At 38.6% G+C, this 26,040-nt stretch overlaps 1 protein-coding gene across 1 annotated transcript in view; it reads left to right on the top strand.

Annotated features, from left to right (window-relative positions):
- Window positions 1-26,040, top strand: part of TAFA5 (TAFA chemokine like family member 5) — a 712,037-nt gene that overhangs the window by 660,684 nt on the left and 25,313 nt on the right. Inside the window, exons 4-5 of the mRNA XM_074942400.1 lie at window positions 19,882-19,950; window positions 25,322-25,467. Coding sequence (XP_074798501.1) covers window positions 19,882-19,950; window positions 25,322-25,360 — 108 coding nt within the window. The 3' untranslated portion in view covers window positions 25,361-25,467. The remainder of the gene's footprint in view (window positions 1-19,881; window positions 19,951-25,321; window positions 25,468-26,040) is intronic.

Genomic DNA, 26,040 nt, shown 5'->3' with positions numbered 1-26,040 from the left:
CCTTCCTAGGAGACTGTAAGACTCGTGTCAGGTGGATTGCCATGATTGGTCAGGAGGAAGAAAACAGATTCACTAAAGAGGACTGGTGTGGTTCAGAGAAGAGGTTAAAATCCTCAGTGCAATTATGATCATATAGTCTTCTCTCAAGAGGTAAGAGCCCCTTTGGCCACATGAGGGGAACACAAAGATCCTGATGTAGTATTTTACCCCATTCCAGATGAGGCCCTAATCAGCGCTATCTCTAACATGTCTTGTTCCTACAGCTCTCCTGGTAGCCACCCCCAATCTGGCTGCTCCTCCCTCCCTGCCTCCCTGCTGCCTGTGTTCATGAGGTTCAGCACACTCTGTACTCTAACATGGACCAGGAGGTGGAGCAAGGAGCAAACCTTCCCAGACAGGAAGCAAAGAAAGGCAGTGAGGGAGGCAACTGGCGAATCCAGGGTCTGACTAGCAATTCAGGGGGCAGGTGTCTGTGTGTGAGGAAAGGAGGGGACATGCTGGTCTTTTGCACAAGTGGGAAGGAAAAGTACGTAGGGACTCACCTTCCTTCCACCCAGTGAGCAGGGAAGGTTCTTTCCATAGCACATCTGAGTGCTCTATGAGCTGATCAGACCAATGCAGCAGCTCATATGCTGCACTCAACAGGAAGTATGCTCTGTTAGTTAGGCAGCATAAGCAGCCTTCCAAGCCAATCAGTACATATGCTGCCAGCAGAGGGGTGGAAGAGCATGTTGCCATTGCTTAGAGAATGCAGCAAAATGAACTCTATGTCTGGAATATCCTGAGTGGCATAATCTCAGTGACAGAAGACAAATCTCTGGTCCCCATTGCTGGGCTGAACAGGGTTGGATTTTGCTTTATATGTAAAGGACCATCATTTATAAATAATGCACCTTTTACAAATAAATACATTAAAATAATTTAAAAATAAAAAAATAAAAAAATATTATGAGAAGTGCAGTTCCCAGCTCTGATCGATCAGCTAGTAATCAACAGTGACAGGAGAAATACAGAACTTTAACTGGTACTGGCAGACTCAAAGTCTGTCAGTTCACCTTCAACGCAGACCATGAATCCTTACCTTGCCTCACTGTGCCTATTTGAGGCAGCATAAGTGGCACAAGGAGTTACACACTGATCCAAGAAATGTATGAGATCTGATGAGATAGACCAACAGAACTTTTTTAGAGGCAATTGAGAGGAATTAATTAAACATAATGGCTAGATATTTTCATTTGTGGAATTATAATGAATATACACCATTCCTCATCCATCATGTCTTTAACTAATAGTTTGTTTATAGAGAATATATTTAATAAAATAACAGAAAAAATAAAAGAATACAATAACCAAAAAGTAGAAATCATCAGTTTTATAAATCATTGAAGTGTGTCCAGAACAGGTAATCATGTGACTAGTTTGAGATTTCTAATCCTCTAATTCTGAAGACATTCGGATCCTGTGGGTAACAATGGACTGTTCCATTATGCGGTAGATACTGTGCAGGATCTTGATATCAGTGATAAAAGCTCTAGAAATATGTGTAGTAGTGCCCGAGGCTGCAGGCAGGCACACCCTAAGGAGCACCCCCTTCCTCGCTGCTGCAGAATCAGAGAGGGCCCTAGCTGGTAGCTACCAGAGGACCGTAGTCTGAACCCCTAAACAGACTGTTGTTTTTGTTACTTTTTGCACACTTTTCTTTTTTGTGAAGACAATGAATAGAGCCTTGAAAAAAGGGACAGAAAACTAACCTGGACATGTTTGATTGTCTATTTCCAGCTGGTGACTAGGGCCACTAACATTTTGACCCAAAATGATTTTTTTTTCCAGATTTTTCCTTCATGGAGAATTTCAGAAACTTCAGTTTTTGGTTCAGTTTGGAATGAAGCTATATTTAGAAATTTCAAAATTCTTCATGACATGGAATTTGCACCCTATGTATAGCTCTAATAATGTTAATACTTACCTCCTGTGTAAAGTACTTTCAGGTCTGCAGATGAAAAGTGCTATGTAAGAGCTAACTATTATTATTGCTAATATGAATAAGTTCTACTCCACATGAGTAAGGACTGCAGAATCTGGCCTTCTTAGTTTAGTATTCAGAGGATATTAATAGCATCCGTGACTTTGCCCTCTTTCACCTGCAGTTGAAATCTTGAAATGCAGCTTCTGTTTATTTTCAGTTGTACTAAAACCAGAGCTGTTTATAAATATCAGCTAGATTGTGCCACCCTTACTTAGGCTGAATCCTAGATTATCCTATTGAAACCAATGGAACTACTCAGAGAGTAAGATAAATCTGAGTCCAAACTTTCCCAGGTTATGTGGTGTTTTGATTCTGCATTTGGATTTGGTTCATCATAGAAATAAGGTCAAACTGTGAACTCAGATCCAAACCCAGATCTGGTTACTGTCTCTATCCAAGGTTTTGCTTTGGGCTTGGCTGTAGTTTAGATCTTTTGGAAACTAAGAATCTCTTGGAATTGTCATCAAATTTTGAGTTTTCCTTTTCCCAAGTATATGGACTGTCACAATAAGTTCAGCTCTTATTTTCTTTTTAACCTAAAAATGTGTCTCTCTAAAGCTGATCGAAATCCTATAGCCATGCTTCATGAGTAGTAGACTTGATTATAACAATGCCCTGCATTCTGACCTTTCTGATGATGCCCCATATGTCCTTTTCACTGAACCTAGGATACGGTAATCAGACTCCTGACACAAGCTGCAATTTATTGATCACATTATCCCTGAAATGCTTTTGTTGCACTGGCTCAGCTCTTTGGTCATCATGCTGATTTTAAAATGTTATTCCATACCAAGTACAGCATTTCATGAGTTGGCATCATTTTATGTGTTTATACCCAAATTGAAAAGTTCTCAGGGGCTCCAATTCTTATGACAGAGCCCCTTTGCACTTCTCTGATAGTGTAAAGTGGCTGCAGAGGAGGCATAAATGGCAGAATACCCTTTACTGGGTGGTGTAAAGCTGTGGTAAAAGTGTTATACTGCCCCCTCCTTTCTCCTGCTGTAGAGGGTATGGTGTGGCCAAGCCAAGAGTTGGAGGGAAAATGAGAGAAGGTCAGAGAACACTACACTGTCTTGGCTCTGGGACTGGGGCTAGAATTCAGGAGGCTCAAATGAGACTTAGAACCACTTCTTTGCCCTTTCCTCCATTTCATTTCTGGGCTGGGAGCAGAGAAAAACTGGCTCATTCTCTCTTAGAATTTTGTTGAATCACAAATACCAGACTTTTTGTTATATTGGTGATTTGGCATCTTATACATTATGTTCCTACCTCCTTTGCTATATCTTGGGAACTCCCTCTCACAGGCTTAAGCTACATGGCTCTTGTTGACTTCGGCTACAGCCATGTGCATCTCTGTTAAAATTTGCAGACTGGTGTTTCTGAGTATTTTTTCTTCCTTTCTTTTCATGTATTATTTTCTCATCTCCTGTTATTGTTCAGTCTTATCTGTTAGGTTCTGAGTACCTGAAATGTATATTGAACTTTATGTGTGTTAGATACTGTATTTTGAAGAATTATGTTTTATCTATTTATTTTAAAATGTAATACAATTATGTATACTAGAAAATAAGAACAAAATTAAATAATAATAATTATTATTTATGCATATGACAGAATTGCATTAGATTGTTCTTTGCATAAGACATAGAGTAGAGGTTTGTGGTTCAGATGTCATTGAAATGCCCTCCCCTCCCCCCCGCCCATATCAACATATGGAAAGGCCAGCCCTCTGTCCCCAGCCTGGTTGCCCAGTTGGGCTTTTTTTAGCTATAAGTTGCCGGGGTCTTTCAGCAGTAGCGGGTTGTGGTATTTTGGGCTATTTTGCTGCCCTGAGGTCCGCCTGGGGTGCCGGGCATGGAGGGTGCCAGGCTTGGGGTGTTTTTGGTGTTAGCGACAATAGTTTCAAGTAACATGTTACAGGTATTCCATATATGGATTCATTTTTCATTAACCTCTTAGAATGTTCTGGACCTTTCTAGAACCTTGTGGAACCTTCCAGACTTTTTGAGAACTACATTTTCCTTGCACCTCCTAGAATGTTGTCATGAATAAATACAAATTTACAGATCCTAGAGTGAGAATTTATCATCTTATATGACAGATATAAATCATGCATGCAAATCATGCATCAAAGTTATGAAATGGGCTACAAAATAAAATAAAAAATAAGGTATTCAAAAGTTTAACAAATGGGGGAAAAAGGGGAAGGGCGCTATTTGGTCTGGGGCCGGCCCTGGCTGTAGAAAGGTTCTTCACCTGTAGACAACAGTGAGAGTTTGGAACTAACTACCACAGGGAGAAGCTCAGTCCATATATGTTACTTCGATCTCAATCCTGCAAACACTTATATGTTTGACCTTTCACACATGAGGTTTTGCAGGATCGGGGCTTGGGTTAATAATTCTAGACAGTTTAGCTAAAATATACCCACTATTCTGAATTTTTAGGCAAGATAAATTCCTTGCAGTGCCATCATATATTGCAGCAGTCTGCATTACTGAGATCTTATGTAAAGTAGAGGTGGTCCAAAACCAGAACCCGGAGTTAGAATATCTTTGAAGTTTCAAGGACATGGGGAAGGTTCAGGTCCAAATCTCTGGATTTTAATCTATGATTATAGGTTAGATCCATAACCTGGAAGGAAGCTTTTTTTACATCTATGATGATCTGTTCATGGAAAGTTCCTGCTGACTTCAATAAGTGTAAGATTGGCCCCTTGATAAAAGCCAGTTGCTCTTAATAACAATAATTTTTGGAAGATTTTGTCATAAGATAGTGGAAGTCACACAAAGAGAATGTATCTTGTGGATTTCCATCATATGGGGCTGAAGTTTGACAAGAACAACTCACAAGATTGTGGTACCACTAATACCAAACTCAAACTCCGTTACTGACTTGATCTTGAAATCAGAATATGAACCTTACACTTGGGTTGTGTCTACTTTAAATTCATAGAAATTATTTTTCTATTTATTTTAAACACACACAATGGAAGCATTCTTATTTTAAGAAGAAATTGTTACTTTGATTTACTGGTAATTTTGAAGAAAAGTCACGACACTGGTTTTGTTTCTCAGTCTGTGAATCCTACAGTTATTTTGTTTGTCTCCTCTCATGTTATTACAGCTATTAAAGTCATGACTAGAATTGTTAATGATTTGCCACTTGCAAAGAGGGGTTTACCACTTTATATTTTAGTGAAGAATCAGTATGTTACCACTGGGGAAAGTCACATCATTGTGATGCATATCATAACACAATACAGTGAACTGGCACACACACATCTATAATGTTCTGTGCATAATAACTATTGTTTGAGAACGAATAAAAGCAAGAGAGGAGGATATAATGCCAGTTTTAACTTAATACATGAGCTTAATTCTCTCCCATCTTTTAGTAGGTTTCTATTTAATAGAAACTAAATGGTGAGTATTTCAGCATCCTTGACATTTATAGATTCTGTTAATAAAACTTCTATTGAATTGTAGACATTCAAGCATAAAGAAAAGCATATGAGTGCAGTCTGGTAGACTGTGCAAGCACTTGTTATTCAAACATAGAAAGGAAATTCTGTATTACAAAGTGCACATTACATACAACTAGATGATACTCTTCATTGGAAGGTAAGTACAACCTGACAAGAGAATGAAAGTAAAAAAATGTAAAAGATGCAAATCAGGAAGATAGGGCAGGGGGAAACAAAAAGAGGAAGTGGTATTGATAGAGATATCTATTTATGAAACTCATTTGAGTTAGCCTGCCCATATCTAGGGCAGAATACTGTGTAACTGGAGGAGCATCATAATTGGAGAAGAAGAAGCTAGTAAGGTTTTCAGGCAGTTTGTTTGATAAATCCTCCAAATGCTGTGACAAATGAGAGGTGGGGTAGCTTCCTTTTATGGTCACCCAGCCAGCCAGTTAGCTATAAAATCCCTCTTGGTGCTGTTCTCTACTTGCTTTACCTGTAAAGGGTTAACAAGCCCACAGGTAAAAGGAAAGGGAGTGGGCACCTGACCAAAAGAGCCAATGGGAAGGCTAGAACTTTTTAAAATTGGGAAAAAAGCTTTCCCTTTGTGTGATGTTGTTGTTCTCCGGAGAGAGGGGACCGAGCAGGACAGGACTAAAGCTATGCTGTAAAAAGCTTTAAAACCAGGTATGAAAAAGCATCAAATCATACCTCAACCCTACTTATCTGAACCCCAAATATTTAAGTAATCAGGGAATGTCTAGGAAGATGCGATTAGGGTTATTTCTTTTATTTCTTATTGGCTTGTGTACTCCTCTGTGCTAACCCCAGATGCTTTTGTTTTGCTTGTAACCTTTAAGGTGTACCTCAAGAGAGCTATCCTGATGCTTAATTTTGTAATTGTCTCTTTTAAGATCTAGTAGAAAGTCTAAGTTCCAAATGTATTTCCTTTCTTTTTGGGTTGAATAAAATTTACCTTTTTTAAGAACAGGATTGGATTTTTGTGTCCCTAAGAGGTTTGTGCATATGTTGTTTAATTGGCAGGTGGCAACAGCTGATTTCCTTTGTTTTTTTCTCAGCTCTTCCCAGGAAGGGGGCATGAAAGGGCTTGAGGATAACCCACAGGAATAAATTCCCAAGTGTTCCTTTCTGGGTCCTTTCTCAAAGGGCGGGGGTTGTAGTTGGGTGGTGGAAGCATCTACCCATCCAAGGTCAGAGAGAAGCTGTGACCTTGGGAGTTTAAAACCAGCCTGGAGTGGCCAGTATTAATTTTTAAAATCCTTGCAGGCCCCCACCTTCTGCACCCGAAGTGCCAGAGTGGGGTATCAGCTTTGACAAATGCCATCGTTCTTTCTCATGCGTGCAAACTGTTGAATAGTCCTCTTGAAGCCTAGCCAAACTTTACAGCCATTATTGGACAAAGACCCCAGTAAACCCATATCATATGTAGGCTAAAACTGTGCTCTCAATTATATCTAAAATCACTGAAATTTGGAGACAGGGCAGTCTAGGCACTGTCTCAAGAGCAGATTTTGATTTTAGTTATACCAGTGTTAAACACATGTAAGCTCAGTTTTGGGCAAAGCCCCTAGAAATAATTAATTTAACTGAAAATCCTGAAATAGCTCCTTGCACCTTTGCTTGCATTTTGGGTAATACCTCAGCTCTCTAAGCTTTCTAAGAGTTTATTTTCAAAGCTACTTCTTTGGTCAGTAAAAAACCCCAACAACCTGTTTTTTCAGCTCAGAAAAAGGATTCAACTCCTTCCTGGAGTTATGAACACTTGAAAAACATTGTCTTGGCAAAAGTTATCAGAAAAATTTCATGACCAAATCAGTTGCATTTCTTAGGTCTGTATATCAACTAAAGCTTACCAAGGACGTGATGGGGTCACATAACTTAAAAAATCCGTCATCATTCAGATTAGTGCCTACTCTAAATGTACTGGCACACAAGATGGGCTCCCTGTGCCCCAAATCAGCGAAGTGGAATTGCCATTTTTTCTTCTCCTTTCCCCAGATTGTCCCCTCAACCCATCCCTTTCTCTCTGTCCCTTGTTTAACTTCTCTATCATTTTTTCCTAACCTCATTTCCCTTCTTCTCACCCCTAAGTCTGGGACTGAGGCTTCATCTTCTCACTGCCTGTTTCAACAGCTTGAACTTTTGAACCAGAGACTCCTCTGTCCACATAGCTTTTTTCTATGTGAAACTACTCCTGGAACCACAATGCATGTCTTCAGGAAGTACCCGTGGTGGCTGACTATCCTGCCTATGAATAAAGTTGTTCCTGCTTCACTTTTCTATCATAGTGACAGCAACAGTGATGAGAGATAGCATGCATAGTTTACCCCTCCTTCATGGGTGTAAGGGAACATTTACAAAATGTCTGAACAGTTCATTTTCTGAATTTGGTTTCAGGCCAGACAGAAAAGGAGATTTGCAAAATGAGTCTAACTTTAAGTACTATGACATCCTAGGAACAGTTTTCAGCATTGAGTGTCAAACTATACTGTAGGTACATAGATTGATAATTAGGCAGATATGTACTGTCTAAATAGGTAATTTGATGCATTAAACCAGTACTTAGCAGGGAGATTATCAAAGGCACTAAGGGAAGTTAGATGCCCATCCCGCATTGAAAGATGATGGAGTTGAAGGCCTAAGTCCCATTTGTGCCTTTGGCTTAGATGCCAGTAATGGATATTTACATGGCTAACTTTAGGCACTCAAGTTTGAAAATTGATGTTTGTCTTCAAAGAAAGATGGATTTGTAAAGATTACAAATGTGCAAAAATAAATGAGATTACATTTTAGATTGCAAACTTTAAAGCGAAGTGCAAAAGAAAAAATAGCCCAGAGAAATTAAACTATTCTGGTTTTATATTTTATATTTCAATAGGAGCATAAGGGTCTTATTTCCAACTTGGTATTGAGTATTTACATGCATAACTCACTGTACATCAAGATAAGAACACAATATTTATTTTTAAAGAACTTTAACACTCAGCAAAATATATTTTCATGTGGATAATTTTTAGAATGATTCAGATTTTGAAATACTGATATTTTTGTAAAGGAATTTAATATGCTAATTAGCCATTAACACCGAGAGATTGTGGATTAAGTATCAGAGAAATTAAATCTTGTAAAACACCACAGTAATAGCCCTTTTAGCAAATTTCTATCCCGAAGCATCATGTTGCTTTAGGTCCTATGAGGTTACATTAGTCACATTGCATAACATCATGTCATATCTGAAGTGCCAAGGAAATAAAATAAGAAAGTCACCAAAAGTGACACATTACAATATGGCACAGTGTAAAGCAATACATCAGAATGTTGCATGGTTAGAAACAATGTAGCCTTTTCTTCTGTAATCCTTCAGAAGAACAATTTATTTAAGTGATTGTTTTTTCCTTCTGAAAAATGTTTTAAAGGATTTTTTAAAAGGATCACACCAGAGACATGGATTGTATACTAAATTTATACTACTCAAAAGTGTTTGGCCCAAATTCAGGTTCACTTTTGGGGAAGTGGTTCCAATCTTACTAGTAAGGTGCAAACATGTGTTGTGAAGAGAACATTAAGCCAGAAACAGATTGCGACTGACCACATCCTGAAGATTGCCAAGTGGGTAATGTCTAGAAAATCTGCTCTTCAGATCCACGGTGGACCTTATATTTCAGTGTTTATTGAAACTGTGCCAAGAGTGAAGATTCCTGAAGGATTTCTGCTGATCTACATCTATATACACCATAGGGCCAGTAAGTTACCATACAGCACCCATGAGACCTGCAGATGCAGGTACCCTGGGCCCAATAGTGTATCTTAATTCTCCTCTGAAATGAAATAAGTTACATGGGGCTAGATTCACAAAGGGTCTTTGATGCTGATGTCCCAGATTTAGGTGCCAATGGCATTCACAACCCCTCCCCCCGCACTGCTGCCTAACATTGTAGACGCCTAAATTCCTTCAGTCCTGATATTTTTGCAGTAAAAGTTCCCTAGGCACCTAAGTTTCTGCCTTTGGGCTTGTGTGCTGCTGCCACACTGTGGAAGGAGTCCAAAGACCTAAGCCCCTGTGCAAGAGGGGCTCTCCTCCACCCAACTCATCTATGGGATCCTATCTGGTAGGTGTGCTCAGCAGCTCCACATGAAAGAATGGGGAGGGGAGGACCTCCCTTGTAACTTTTAGCCTAGTGGTTAGGATATTCACCTGGAGTGTAGGACAGCTCCCATTCAAATCTCCCATCTGCCTGTGTAGGACAAGGGATTTGAACAGGGATCTGCCAGCTCTTAGGTGAATGCCCTATCTAGTGGACTATGAGATAGTCTCTTAAGGGGGCGTTCTCTCAATCCTTCCTTTTCAAGAAGTTCTACTTTGGATAAATAATTAAAGAGTCATTGGGCCAGAGAGCAAGACAGAGAATGACTCTATAGCCTGCTGGTCAGGGCACACCCCGTAGACAGTGAGAGATCCACGATCCAATCCCTCTACTCCAACAAGCAGCAGTAGTACTAGCAAACATCTTAGCTGTGTGATTACAGGAGAGGGTTCCTGGCTGTAAATCCTAAGCAGAGATAAGGGCCTCCTTGGAGCCTGGATGGATGGGCCCACCTCCAGCAGAGAGGAAGAGCTTAGGACACACCCCAATCTTGGCATCTCCCTTTGGCTAGCTTAGGTGGCCCCTTGCTCAGTGTGTTGGCTTTTGTGAATCTCATTGTTAGGTGTTTGTCTTTCCCCATTAATTGTGTAGCGATCCTGAGCACTTCATTCAGGATTTATGAATCCCAATAATTTTCTATGCACCTAAGTTCCTTTGTGAACCTAGCTCTCAATGACTCTATGGCTATTCAAAAAGAATAATTAATAAGGTAGTGGAAAAGGTGTTCTAAAATGAGAACCCAAGTGCATTTTATTGTTATGCCAAAATAGTAAATATATAAATATAATTTGAAATAGGTTATAGTTCTGTTGTCCCTCTACCTAGGAAAAGGGTTAAAAGGCTCTGCTAACCTCCAAATACATTAATAAGTAATTTGCATAGGGTAACTTAAGTAAGAGACTTTAGACAATATTTGCTAAGTGTCTTAGCCAATAAGGAGTTTACAACACTAGTGGAGAAGGGATGCCTCAGCAAGATGATGGCACAAGAGCAAGTGTAATTTACACATGTGGAAGATTGGGCATAGCAGAGTTCTGCTTTATAATATCCCTTTCCCACTAATCCTGCCCATACTCTGCCCTGACAGCTCCCAACACTCCTTTCCTTATGGTAGAGGTGAGAGGCAGTTGGCAGAAGAGATGGTAGAGCTACTTCCATTAGTTTTGTGTCAGCAGACTGCTGCCCTGGAGGGGCAATTCTCCACCACCTATCTTTGGACTATTTAAGGCCACTTTGCACTGTTTATATTGGGAAAATTGACCTTACTAGACTGGCGACTCTGGCCTTTATGTCTTAAGAGCTGAATTTCGAAGCTGAAACTTGACACATAGTCTTCATGGAGGACTAGGTCCTTGGCTTGATTTGAAAACATTTGTTAGTTTTTACCAAAGTTATGACTCCATGTAGAAAATTCCTTTATCCAGGACCGCACTTCGCATAAGATCTGGTCAAAATTTTTCTTTCTAATTTTTTTTCTAATGAAATATTGGGTTACTTGAAAATCATTGTTTTCTTGAAATTAATTTTTCAAAATTTTTTGATTTTTTTCTGAAAAAACGAAAACTGAAAGCATGAAAATTTTTCATTTTTTGAAATTAGCATGTTTTCAGTTTTTTCCCCCCATTTGTCTCCTTTTTTCTCTTCCCCCAAAGAAAATGTTAATTTTTGCAGCCAAACATATTTACCATCTTTCAGCAAGCTCTACTTATCACATATATTTTGCTGACATTAAATGATTGCAACTTTCATATTTACTGAACTAATTTTCTTCTAACTTGAATTGTTTTCTAGTTATTGTTCTGATGTAAAAATGCAGCTAAATTTGAAGGAAATCAGTTTTAAACTGATGATCATATCAAACTGAGAAAGGCTAGAATCAGGCTAACTGATACACTAGTATAAAGTTGTATTGCACACAAAAAACTATGTTAAAATAATATTAAGGTTGCAAAGTCAGGCACTCAAAAGTTAGGAAATGCCAGAATTAAGGTGGTCTTTGCAACTATAATTCAGCCCCTAGTCTCCTTACCCCAGCAATTCCATCTTCAATGCTCACCCAGCTTCTAGTTCCAGTTTCTCTCCCCTCCTCCAGTCCCAGTCTCATCAAAACCCTTTTCCCTCCCTCTGGTCTAGCTTTTGTCTCTTCTTTCTCAAATTCAATGACTTCTTCCTTGCTGCCTGGATGGCTGCAGGGATCATTGAGAGTATAGAACAGAGATTGGCAACAATTGGCATGCACCCATCAGGGTAATCTTCTGGCAGGCCGTGAGACATTTTGCTGATGTTGACTGTCCTCAGGCACTGTCCCCTGCAGCTTCCAGTGGCCGCGGTTTGCCGTTCCCAGCTAATGGGAGCTGTGGGAAGCGGTGGCCAGCTCGTCCCTGCGGCCTGCTGCTTCCACAGCTCCCATTGGCCGGGAACGGCGAACCGCGGCCACTGGGAGCTGCAGGGGGCTGTGCCTGCGGATGGTCAATGTAAACAAAATGTCTTGCGGCCTGCCAGCAGGTTACTGATATAGATATACTGATACAGATATACTGATATAGAAGAACACAGGTTCCCTACTATAGAATAAAAAGGTTCTCTACTCGTAGTTCTGATGCCTCGTCCAAAGCAGCTGAAAGCAGCTCTTACAAAGAAAGTCCTTCTGAACCTCAATAGCTGTGTCTGGAGCATGTTCAGTTTCTCTGCGGAGATGGCAGAGGTACAGAACAAAGACACATAGTAGCTATGAAGGATCATACTTAGTCATTCTGTGTGAATGGTGCATGTACAGTCTGATCAGCACTGGGAGCAATGAGAGATTTAATGTGCTCTGTGAGGACAGAATCTTCAGAGATTTTAGTGTTAAAAATCAAAGACGTGTCCACTGAACATGTGTGAACTGTGATTTTTTAAGGCTTATAATTCAGCCAAATTTGGGTGAATTAGCAGGGGGGTGGTAAAAAACCACATTCCTTACATAAATGCCAAGTCACCCCTTTGCGAAGTTGAAACCCCTGATTCAAAGAGCCTACTACTTTTCCAAGAAAAAAATCTTTGCTCTTCTTTTAATCTGGGCAAAAGAGTTCCGTTTGCCCTAGCCTTGATCTTGGAAATGGCTGAGTTATATTGGCTGACATTTTCCAAATAAATGGTAGACACCTGGGATCGACACCTAGCATAGAAAATTTCAAAGTTTAAAGTTTCACAGAGTTACAAGCAATTGAAAACAGGGTATTATAGTGAGATTTGTTGAACAACCTTAATAATAGGCAGTACTACCATCTTTATCTGTAATATTTTACCATTACATTTAAAGGCATGAAAATGCAAGTTAACATGTTACTAACAGACACTTTTGTCTGACTGGAATCTGGTAAGTGTAAAAGTAGATAACTAATTAATCATAATTAATATATGGTCCTTCTCTTTGCTGACTCATGTCTGTTAATTGTAGAACTGGGACCTTCTTTTTTCGTTATTTTTTAGAAAGAAACCACAACTAATAAAAGATAATCAAAGGCTTAACAGTTTTTTAAAGTGGTATCTTTCTACAAGACAATACCTATTTGTAATATATAAAATCCTGGCAAAAGAGATAGAAATAATCTCCAGTGAAATAGCTTGGGGAAAGTTTGCAACTGTGATTTTGTTGGAGGGTTTGGAAATTGGGTCACAAAGGAAAACTTTTCTCCAGAGATCCAAAACAAGAGACCTAAAACAAAATGTGAGGGTACAATGAGAAAAAGTAGGGTTTGACCTGAAAGGGCATTGTAAATTATACACAACACCAAAAGAAAAAGCACAACAGAGCAAGCATGAGAGAAGACTGAGGAAAATATCAAGCCAAGGAACCAAAGAGGTAGTTTTGCAGAAAATAAGAGATGAAATGCAAATCAAGATATCTGACAGGTTTTTTGACATTGTAAATTCCAAAGGTAGGGAAACATTTCCTATAGAGATTCAGTATGCAGGATTATTATTTAGATTCTGATTCATTAACAAACATTTAAATACAATCTATTTTTAATGGAACTATCCACATGTTTCTTCTTGAGTACCTTTCCTCAGACCAAAAATAAGAAAATGTCAATAAATATCCTAAGATAGAAAGGGCATGAAAACTTTTCAAGCCTCTTAAATGATATTTTTACAGGAAAACAATTCCTATATTTTAAAATGCTTTGTATTAACTGAATCATATAGACAAATAATGGGATTTTCATATGCAGTGGGCTGTTTGTGAACTGTTCATTGTGACTATTTGCTCTTTATCATTCATGATTTGTAACTGATCATCTAAATCATATAATATTTTTCTGCCCCCGATAGGATAACAAACATTTTAATGAGGAGAATAACCACTGAAACAACTTACTAATGGATGCGGTAGATACTCCATCACCTGAAGACTTTAACCCAAGATTGGATATCTCCCTAAAAGATAGGGGTTGAAATCCAGTATCCATTTAAGTTAATGGGAGTTTTGCCATTGATTTCAATGGCACCAGGATTCCATAGGCTTGAAGCAGGAATTACTAGATGAAATTCTCTGGTCTCTGTTATGCAGGAGGTCAGACTAGATGCTTATGAAGGTTTTACAATCTAGTAATCTGTTGCCCCAATTCTACAGTGGGATATGCCTTTGTGGGCATTAAATATCCACTGCTGAATTTCTTTTGAGTATAAGGACCTATGAGTTTTGTGCTGCATGAGATCAGCATAAAAATAACATTTTGCATGACACCCATAACAGGGAAACAGTTGAAGAAAAATACCATTTCTGAGGTTCTATATTTAGCACCTATAAACATGTTTTCCAGTATTTCATGTGACCAGTCAGGAAATGTGAATCCAGTTTCTGCTACAGACTTTTCTTCTTTCTTTTCCCCATCCAAAGTGAAAATTAAAACACTCAACAGGAAATGATCATTTTTTTCTAATAATTTTGTAGGATGACAAATGCCATGTATTGCAGGATATAAGCGATCACACCCACTATGACAGCTAAAACTGTTATTGAAATCACACCAGCAGATTCTGTAGTCATTTTGCATTCTTTCCCACTTAAACACCATATCAGAGCTTTGGGATCTGACCAACTAATCCACTTAATACTTATTTAATTATCTCAGCACTCTGTTTTATAATTCTCCATGAGCTACTTAGATGTGAACTGTATACCTTCTCATCACAGAGCTTATCATAGCACTTGCACAAAATTTAATCAAGGGGAAAATTAAGTAAAACATTGTAAGTCAAATTATGTTGGCTATACATTAGCAATTTTCTTCATTTACAGTTATTCATGTAATGTATATGAACAACATTTTTATATCATGAGCTCATATTTGCATTATAATTATCAGTGGAATAAAGGCTTTTAAATAATTAAAACCCTCAGGCATAACTGCACTTGAATGATAAGTGCAATCATGCTCTCAGTCACTCGCATATTGTTAATGTACTTGACAGCATGGATACATTTACTTACAAATATATTATATCATCAGGATTTTGTCCTAATACAATGGTGACCATTGAAAGATCAACATTGAGCAAGTGTAGCCAGACCACTTCATAGGAGGTACTAAAGTTATTAACTATTCCATGTATAGGGGTACAATGGGGGTAACTTGGATACCACAATGTGGTAATCTTTGGTCATTTAATTTAATTTAATGGCAATTTCTGTAACATGTATAAAAATTGCATTGAAATAAACATAACATCTATAAAAAACCCAGCTGAGCATGTAATAAGAAACAGTGATTTCCAATATGAAGGACGTGAAAATCTACCACAACAATTACAATACTTAAATGTAAAAACACTATGGCCCTGGTCTTTACAGCATGTCCTGTCAGTGTGCTTCTAGTTATTACTTGACTGTAAGTACAAATAAGCTATTTCATATATACAATGAAATACACAAAGATGAAGACCTCATGCAGAATCAACATTTATGGAATCTTTTTTTTCCTTCTGTATCATCTCAGTGCATCAGTGGTTAGGCCAGCAGTGAGCATGAACTTCCAAATATTTAGCCATATTTTGGGGGGCTTTTGTTTTATGTTTTTTCCTTGACTCATTGCAATCCAGCTTAATCCTTGTATAATATTGGATGCCAAACAGAGGGCTTCTAACTTGTACTTATAAATGATGCTAATATGACAATTGTTCTTAAAAAGTAAAAGGTACTATGTAACGCTAGCCACAAGTACCACAAACTTCACGGGCATGATTCTGATCTCACATCAATTTACCCTTATTTACCAAGCAGATTTCTGCCAGGGTTTATAAGCCGTGCCGTGCTATATACCACCAGAACTTGTACATTGCTCCCTCTCTCAACAGTTACACATAATCTCTGTTACCAAGAGTTATGTGAGTGTTAAATTAGTGTAAATAATTTAAGAATCAGTCCCTACAGCTTCATCTCCACCACTCTTATGGTGACTGTTAAAGCTACAAGAGGATGGGGGTTAATAGGCTATTGGTACACTCCTTAGGTACTTTGGTGCATGCCTCAAACCACTTAAGAAGTGCACTACTTAAATGTATTGAACTTTTACCCCTCCCTAACTATTTTCCCTAACCAATATTTGTTTATTTCCAAACCAACATCCCACCCATGATGGGTCAAATTCAGTGCATACACACATGAATGGAAATCTTACTGACTTCAGTCCTTCTCATGCTACAACTAAATTTGGTTCTATGAGATTAGGAATGTTTGTTTCTTTTTTTCTGGTGTTGGGTCCCAACTGTGCACCACTGGGGGTTCACACCCAGCTCTGCCATCATCAAAATGATCCAATCAGAATATGCCTTTGAATAATTAGCATACAAAGCCATACTCTAATTTGGAATACAAATGTGAACAGGTATGAGAGGCTTATGACACTAATGGGTCACTGCTGTCATACAGTAGGGGCTTCTTTTGGAAGAGATGACACTTGCCACATTCTGCAGGCTTCTCATCTACAACCATTCTTGACTGGCTCCTAACCCTAATGAAATTATCACCCCTTGAATGGGCACAGGTGTAGTGTAACAGATGAGGATTAATTTAGATGGCCAAAATACCAATTATGAGCATCTGAAGTATTTGTTATGGGAATAATTCCCAGCCAGAAATGCCAAAGTGAAAGTCCATTATATTTCCCTGCAGGCTTAGTTACAGAGTTGCCATTATTTTAACTCAGATCTAGCTCAACTTCAGAAGAAACATTTCCTTAATAAAATCTTTACAGAATAGTGTTCTGCTACTGATCATCTAAAGAGAAATTCACCCCACCATCTTACTTTGCCATCTGTCCTTATTTCCCTTTAGATTAGTCACCATGTACCTGGTAACATCCATCACATGTTTTATCTTTCTTCACCATACAGAAGCTGTTGTCCTTTATTTCTATGCCCAATCTCTTTTCTCATCTTGCTACATGAATTGCTAATTCTCCCTTGTGTCATTTACACATCTGTATAGATGAGACTAAACTTTACAGCACTTTAGGTGAGTGTTCATGACACTGTTTCATAGGTTCTACATTTTAGATAACAGCTTTGATTGATCATTACCAGAATGTCCCATATAGGCGAAGGAGTCCACTTTTCATAGACTAAAGTCTTCTTAGCATTTAACTGTTTTGCCTTTGTGGTGGTACTCAACATCTTGTCACTGTGAACTTCACCAAATATTACCAAACCCTCCCTTGGTCTCAGTGGTTTTTTAATAGGAATATGTCATAAATCCCAAAATTCCAAGCCTGGTGTTAGCTTGTTTTCCATTTGAGCCCAATATTAATGTCCTCTTGAGGGCTTAGGAGACATGTCAGTGACAGACAGAATGAATAAAAGAACAAAACTTAGTCTAACTATCTTAGTAATTTTAAATCTTTCTGTGCACTCACGCTCTCTATTATTACACAGCATTTGGTATCTTTATAAAGAGTCTTTGATAATATTCATAGTGTTCAATAAAATGCCATTTATTTTATAGGACATTCCAGTGAGAAGCTGTGTGAATGCTGTCCATAGGGAATTCCAGTGAGAGATCTTATGAATGCTCTTGAAAGCTTTTGAACGTCTACAAAATTCAGAATCAATATCTTCCAAAATTCAAGAGAGTGTACCTCTTAATTATCTACAGGGTGAAGAGCTCATTAAAGGAAAGTATTCAGGGGTCAAATCTGCACTGTTCTTCGCACAGAGTGAGTCTCTGATGAAAGAAACACTTTCACACATCTATTAAATTCTTGATTCTTCTTAATAAAAAGCATGCAACACATCCCATGAAACTGATAGAAAGCTCATACCATTCTGCTTGAAACAATTAGCAACAACATGCTGCATATTATCCCCCTTCTGCGAGGAGTGGTACTGGAACAATTTATATAGTGGGGGTGCTGAGAGACATTGAACTAAACTGTAAACCCTTTATATAATGGAAACCACTTCAAGCCAAGGGGTGTGGCAGCACCCCTAGTTCCAGCACCAATGTGTGTGGGTGTGAGTGAGTAAGTGAATGAGAGTTTATGTCAAAATTTCTGCAATGTAAAGTCTGTTGCCCTGATATCTATTAATATAATTGATATAGAGCTTAATATGTCCCTATGGTTTGAATAGCTTCTTACTTGTGAGTAAGCCAGCTAAATGATTTTTTTAGTATAATAAAATATCCTAATTATAACTTTTAATACCTGTTAACATCAGTGTGAACCAAATAATTTAGGATGAAATAGAATGAGTTTGCATTCAGTAGAGCAATCTGATTGGGAAAAAGTGTATATTCTATACATCTCCCAAGTGGTATACAACACCAATAAGCACAATCAATTATTTTCTCTCATTGTGAGAAGGAATAATGGCCAAAGTATGAGGGCAAATGCTGTTCTTTAAAATCATCATGGTGAAAGCCTCACAACTTCACAGTCATTATTAGTTTAATCTGCCCCATTGTCATGACTATTTGGCATTGCCCTAAGTTTGATTTTCAGCTTTCAGAATATTCTAGGAACTCAGAAGCCTCTGTATAAATCCATAGCACACCCACATCTTGAATACTGCATAGAGATGTGGTCTGGACTGGGAGATGTGACTCCCAGATGTGGACTGGGACTTTTCAGCTGGAAAAGAGACATCTAAGGGTGGATATGATAGAGGTCTATAAAATCATGACTGATGTGGAGAAAATAAATAAGGAAGTGTTATTTACTCCTTCTCATAACACAAGAACTAGGAGCCACCAAATTGAATTAATAGGCAGTAGGTTTAAAACAAACAAAAGGAAGTATTTTTTCACACTATGCAAAGTCAACCTGTGGAACTCCTTGCCAGAGGATATTGTGAAGGCCAAGATTATAACAGGGTTCAAAAAAGAACTAGATAAATTCATGGAGGATAGGTCCATCAATGGTGATTAGCCAGGCAGGGATGGTGTCCCTAGCCTCTGTTTGCCAGAATCTGGGAATGGGTGACAGGGGATGGATCACTTGATGATTACCTGTTCTGTTCATTCCCTCTGGGGCACCTGGCATTGGCCACTGTCGGAAGAAAGGATACTGGGCTAGATGGACCTTTGGTCTGACCTAGTATGGCCATTCTTATGTTAAGCACATGCTGGTTTTATCATGCCTTTGAGATTTTTGGAGTGTTATGACCACAGATACACTGGGGAGGCAATAGTTCCTTTATATCTTTTGTTTTTCCAAAAGCTGGTTGGTTGGGTTTTGGTTTTACAAAACCAAAAGCAGAGGTTATTTAGATTCGTGTCCCACTATATCCAAATCACTAGAATGAAAGTGGGGTGAGCATAAAAGGTTTCAATTATGAACCATTGATCAGGACAATTTTAGGATATTCAGTAGTACGTTAGGTGCCATCTCCGTGGATATATCGGGCATATTTTGCAATAACAGGCAGTTAAAGTGTGTCATGAAAGAGAAAATAGCATATCCATAGATCAAATTACCCCAAAACTGTGATATCAAAGCATTTTTTAAAAAAGAGTAAGTATGCATTTATTTTGTGTTGCAACAAATTGATGTAAGGGGAAAACATTTTTCTTGATATCCACCTAGATATTATTTAATATCTAGTCTAGCTTTAAACCTGGAACTATTGTATTTTGGTACCATGCTTAATTTTTTTAAATGTCAGAATTGATAATTTATCATGAAATAGCATTTTCAGTTCAGACATGCAGATGCCTTAGATTAATCATCTGCTTTTGCACACAGGCCTTCCTGCTGGAAGCACTTGCACACGGCAGAGCAGAGTGTCCAGTGCTGTTGAACTGCAGTAGAAATGTGAGTAGAAGCTATGCATGGGCCCTGATAAGTTAAATCACCAAGCTTTGTCTTTTGACCTATCAGTAGTAAGTCTGAAGCCCTGTGTATCCAGATATGTACTGTAAAAGTGGAGTGTGCCATGGTGGAGAATGACCACTGAATTAAATTCAATCTTCATCATGATAATGAGAATGCTACACATTCCCTGATCTCCTTCTTCACTACTAGACAGGAATAAGTTAGTGACCTCAGCAGCACTCTCCAGAATGCAATATTCAGTTTTCCTTCACCACCTTTCAGGTTCTCTATTGTTCTTATAAATGCAGTATTCCATACTATGATGGGCAGGATCAGGCCAAAGATGGTGTATGATGTGGACACGCTGTAGGAATGAAATACTATCCATTGTGCTTATGGCATACTAGGATTTAACACCAAGGGGACAGCAAGCACACAGTTCAGAGGGATCACAGTTTTATACGCCTCATGATTTTAATTAGCCTGGTTGGAATTCTTTATACTTTTGTACAAAACCTACATAACGTGCATTATTTGCCCCGACTCTCCTCCCCCCCTCCGCATATACTATTTTACAGTATGTGATTTTTTGTTGGTGTTAAAGATAATTTTTCCAAATCATGAGAGGGCAATGATATCTAAGTGAGCCATGAGGCTTGTTGTCAGGCCAAGAGAATAGGAGAACATGATCCATTAAGAAATCCTCTAGATAATTGGCTGAGATTCAAGGCAGTGCAGCAGAACAACAGGGCCATCCTAGATGTTTTTCCATTATGTTTAATTAGAGAAAGGCCCAAATCAGAAATCTGGATTTTAAATGCCTGAGCACTGGGAGTGTCTAAACAGGGATGCTGAAGCAACATCCATCTTTGATCTCAGACTTGGTAAAAATCTTATTGAGAACAGCTAGGTGCTGAGCACTTATGAACATATGGCGTACTGCATATAACTAATCAAATATTATCCTTTGAACACCCTTGCTTTTCGTGAAAACCTACGGTAACTGGTGTAGGCAGCTAAATGCAGTAGCCTTTTATTTCTAGAGACCTGAATTCTAATCCTGATGATTAGGGTCACTAATATAAATGAATATAAGTGTGCTATCCTGCAAGGTTCAGCCCCAGAGTAGTGGAGGTGTTGCAGGATCTGACCTCATTAGCAGAATTGTGGGGTAAATCTGCACAGAATATGCAATTTTTTATGGTATTATTTCTTGACTTTCATGAGAACTGTGCTTGGAAGCCCTTCAGTGTCAAATGGAAAAGGACTTACTGTTTCATAAATACAATTGTTACCAGTCCTGATAAATTCACTAACATACTGTTGTCATAGTATTTATCCAAAAAGTATCTTGTAAGATATCAAATAAAAATTGGTGCCCATCTTGTCATTAATATTATTGCATGACATGTGTTTGGTTAGTGTGTAAAAAATTATGTATGTGTGCTGGAAATATGTTCCTAAAATATATTCAGACAAAACAATCTGAATAGAGAGGATACACAGGCTGGTCCTCGACAAAGAAATGTGGATTTACCAGTCTGCCTGGGTCAAACTCTGTAAATCAGGGACAATGAAAGTACATTTGCATCTAGGGTGAACAAATTAATTAAACCAATAGGAGGAGCTAATTAAGAAGAGGGTGAAAAAGAGACATGGCACATATGCCCTAAGGAACAAGTAACAGGGGAGAAGAACTTTAGGGTTACTTTAAAAAATACATGTAAAAGGTTTCTGAACTATGGGGGAAAAGAGACATTGTGGTTCTCCATCACTTAAAAGACAAAGAGACTAGCACTCTTGGAATCTCTGAAAGGTGAAACCCTAGCCATGTGCATTGAGGATGCTCAGAACTGACTGTAAGTAAGAAATTCATTCCTGGTTTCAGGCAATCTGTTAAACATTATACAATAAAAGCATTTTACTTTGTTTTATTTGTAACCATTTTCTGTGTACATTATCCTTGCTTACTATCTCTTAAATCTGTTTGTTATTAATACACTTATTTTTGGTTTTACAATTAAATCATCACAGTGCTGTGTAGTAAAGTGTGGGTTTTCAGCTAAACTAACAGGCTGGTGTGTGCATTGACTCTTTGCAAGCAGTGAACTTGGTCATTTCTGTGACTGTTAAGTGATACGGGCTGGATAGTGCAGAGGAACACTTTTCCAGGTGGTTCGGGAACTGGACTTCACAGAATATTATTTTCAAGGCAAGGTTAAGAGTGGCAGAGTCTTGAGAAGTTGGTGAGGTAGACAGACTGGCGTGGCAGGGAGCTGACACACAGTTTAAACTCCAACAACTCTCTCTCTTGCGCGCACTGAGGTAGAGGGTAAAACAGTGGTTTATGGTTCCAACTACTCTGAGAAAGTGTCACAAGAACTAAAGTTAAAAAAAAAAACACAGACAAAGCCCATGTTCCAGAGAGTTCAGGGACTAGTCCTGCAAACATCCATATGAGTAACTTTATGGTCATGACTAGTCACATTGGCCCAAGTTAAGATGCAACACCATGACTGTAACTAACTGTAGGGACTGAATAGCGTAAAGAAGGAAATGGGCACAGCAAGGCAAACATGTGAGACTCTGTTAAGGTTAGAGCACTTGTTGGTTCATAGATTGTGCTATTGTTTCATATGTATATAAAGTTATGACTGTTGACTCACTTAGTGTGGGTTTTGTGAAGAAGTGAGTAAAGGAAGGTCTTGAATCATGACAAACTGTTAGCTTGGTGGACCAGGAAGTCATTCCTTATGTAGCGGGCAGATGCCAGATATGTTTGTTAATGAAATATGTGACTGGTATATTGAGGGTAATATCAGAACATAGAGGGTAAGGTTTGGGGCAGAAACCAGAAGCCTCATTCATAAACTGCTTCTGTAGGCTATGGGTTGTCAGGGTTCCCTCCCTACTCTGAACTCTAGGGTACAGACGTGGGGACCTGCATGAGAGACCCCCTAAGCATATTTCTACCAGCTTAGGTTGAAAACTCCCCAAGGCACAAATTCTCCCTTGCACCTTGGATTAGGTAATGCTGCCACAAACAAGTGATTTAGACAAACTCAGGGAAAGGATCACTTGGAGTTCCTACTTCCCCCTAATATCCCCCCAAGCCCCAACTTCCCCTTTCCTGGGGAAGGTTGAGAATGAACAAGATGAGCACAGACCAACCTTGGGTTTTTTTAGGACATTAAAAAAACCCCAATCAGATTCTAAAAAAAACATAACTTTATTAGAAAGAAAAAAGGTAAAAGAAGCACCTCTGTAAAATTAGAATGCAAGGTAATCTTACAGGGCAATCAGATTAAAAAACACAGAGGATTTCCCTCTGGGCCAAACTTTAAAGTTACAAAAAGAAAACCAGGAATACACCTTCCTCTCAGCACAGAGAAAATCACAAGCCAAAACAAAAATAAGCTAACACATTCCCTTGCTAGTACTTACTGATTCTAATGGAGTTGGATTGCTTGCTGCCTTGATCTGTGTCTGGCAAGCACACAGAACAGACATACCAAAACCTTTTCCCGTCCCTTCCCCCCCGCCCAGATTTGAAAGTATATTGTCCCCTTATTAGTCCTTTTGGTCAGGTGCCAGCCAGGTTACCTGAGCTTCTTAACCCTTTACAGATAAAAGGATTTTGTGCCTCCGGCCAGGAGGGATTTTATAGTACTGTATACAGGAAGGTTGTTACCCTTCCCTTTATATTTATGACATGGGTCAAGCACTATGGGGGAGATTTTTTAAAAGGTATTTAGGGCACAGATTCACAAAGGTATTTAGGTGTCTAACTCCCATTGATTTAAATGGGAAAAAGGTGCCTAAATACCTTTGTGAATCTGAACTTGCAGTGCCTAAAGATGCAGATGGTGCTAATTCAAATGGGAGTTAGGTGCCTATGTGCTTTTGAAAATCCCACTAGGCACTTATTTCCATCTTTAGCAAGCTAAATGCTTTTAAAAGTCTGGCCCTAAGTTGGTAAGTAGGTGTACCTGTAGAGCGGGCTGAAAACTAGAATTCCTGGTCTGTGGGAAATTCCAAATTTCCAAAGAAGAAAAGTTGTTCTGAAATGAAATGAAAAATGGAATTTTGAAGTTTCCCATGGACCAGGAATTCAAAAAGTTCATTAGAAATGTTTCCAAGGCTCCCTAAGATCCCAGAGCCCCATGGAATACAGGGGGCAACATGAAGCCTAGAAATCCTGGATCCGCTTTAGAGCCAGGGACCCTGGAAACTCCAGGAGCCTCAATTCCATGGTAGCCTACCCTGGAACTGGGGACCTGGTAGCTAAGGTCAGAGGCTGGGAAACTCCAGGACCCCACACTTCTGAGAAACTGCAAGCTTGGGTGTTTGGGAGCTGGAACTGAAATCAACACATTCCCAGGGAACAGTTGGATTTTGATGAATTGGTATTTTCCAACAGAAAAATGTTATGTTGACAAATTTCCAAAGAGGTTGACTTAACTTATTTTTAATCACTGGGCCAGAGTCTTCTAATTCTCTGGGGTCTATAGAGAGGAGTGTCAGGGGCTGCTCTGTACATCCTACCTTGCAACTTTGTTTCATTTAGAGATTCCATTCATCCCTGGTGTAATGGTTTTGAAATCAATGGAGTTGTATCCTGGGCCAATTTGGCCCATTCTATTTAAGTGGCTCCTAAAAGTAGTTATGAAAACACAATGAAATACAGAAATGAGGCCACAAACTGCAGATGCAATCCTGCATCTCACTTCTTTGAAGAATAATTATTCTTGCAGCCATGATATGTTACCTATCTTATCATAGTATTCTAGGAATTCCCAAGCAAATCTTCTGTCCCCTTTGACAATGAAATCAATAAATAAAATAATTCTTCCATAAAATAAGCAGGATGAATTTTAAAAATAAATGTTTCCAATATAATATAACAAAATTAGCTTTAGGGGTGAGTTAATTATATTTTACAGATGCAATTACATATTTTGTGAGAAATATTAAGATGCAAATCTTAGAAAAAACAAAGAAATAAATTGCCAAATAAGACAATAAAGTAAAATCAATACTGATAAATAGCAGCAAAAGGCCATAATTGAGGCAGCAAATTTTTTAAGATGTAAGCAAAAATACTCAGGTACAACTATAATAAATTACATTGGTTTAATCACTTGGTAAATAACTGGAAGATTTGTATGAAATTTATCCAGTCACTTGAGCAGCATTTCTCTAAAAACACCACATTAGAGAACTAACTGTGGCAGTTTACTATAGAGATGGTACCTCCATCATGTCCCTTGGGCAGTATATTTTTAAAAGTAATAGCTCATTATTCTGTTTATAGTTCAGTTTAAAAAAAATACTTTCCTACTATTGGTCACAAAGATTCTTCTTCACTTAGGGTGTGCCATTGACATACACACAAGGAAGAGAACTCTAAAGGCATGGTTGTGGCTTTAGACATAGGTCTAAGCAAGGAGTGATGCTGAAGCTGCACCCAGCCAGGAAGCACAGCTATAGAAAGCACCAGGACTCAAACTCAGTGAGGTATGTACTTATATGTTCCAGATCACCATAGCACCTGAGCAACTCACAATCAATCAGTAATTAATTTTAGCCTCACAATACTATTGGGGTATGGGTGGAGTTATTTCACTGTGCAAATATGTAGCCTGAATCACAATTTGACCCAAAATTAATAATCAATAATTTATTCTATAAAGAAGTTAATCAAAAACATTGTGTTTCTTAGTCACACTCAGCATCTGTGGTTTATCTCTTGTGGAGAGCTTCTGATAAAGACTGTGTCCCCATTTCCTGTAGAGGACACACTTCTCTAGGCAAACAAGCAGAAATTAGTTACAGCCTAAAACTCATAGGTGGGTCCTGTCTAATTATCCTGAAGAAGTTTGGTTGAAGGTAGTTTAGTCCTGCATTATATGCTGTATAACGTTAATGCTGATGAAAGATGCCCTATTGTCTTAAAATTCCTCTGAAGTTAACCGTTTTACAGGTAAACAGTTATAGCATGAGTACAAGCTTCCAACAAGACCTCCCCAGCTGTGAGCTACTCCAGGCCATTTTTTACAATGAAGGAACCAGTCATCCTCAAAACCATTT

The sequence above is a fragment of the Natator depressus genome, chromosome 1 (assembly GCF_965152275.1).
Source record: "Natator depressus isolate rNatDep1 chromosome 1, rNatDep2.hap1, whole genome shotgun sequence".
Classification (NCBI taxonomy): Eukaryota; Metazoa; Chordata; order Testudines; family Cheloniidae; genus Natator; species Natator depressus.
The sequence above is the reverse complement of the archived record's forward strand: the minus strand, read 5'-3'. Positions and strand labels throughout refer to the sequence as shown.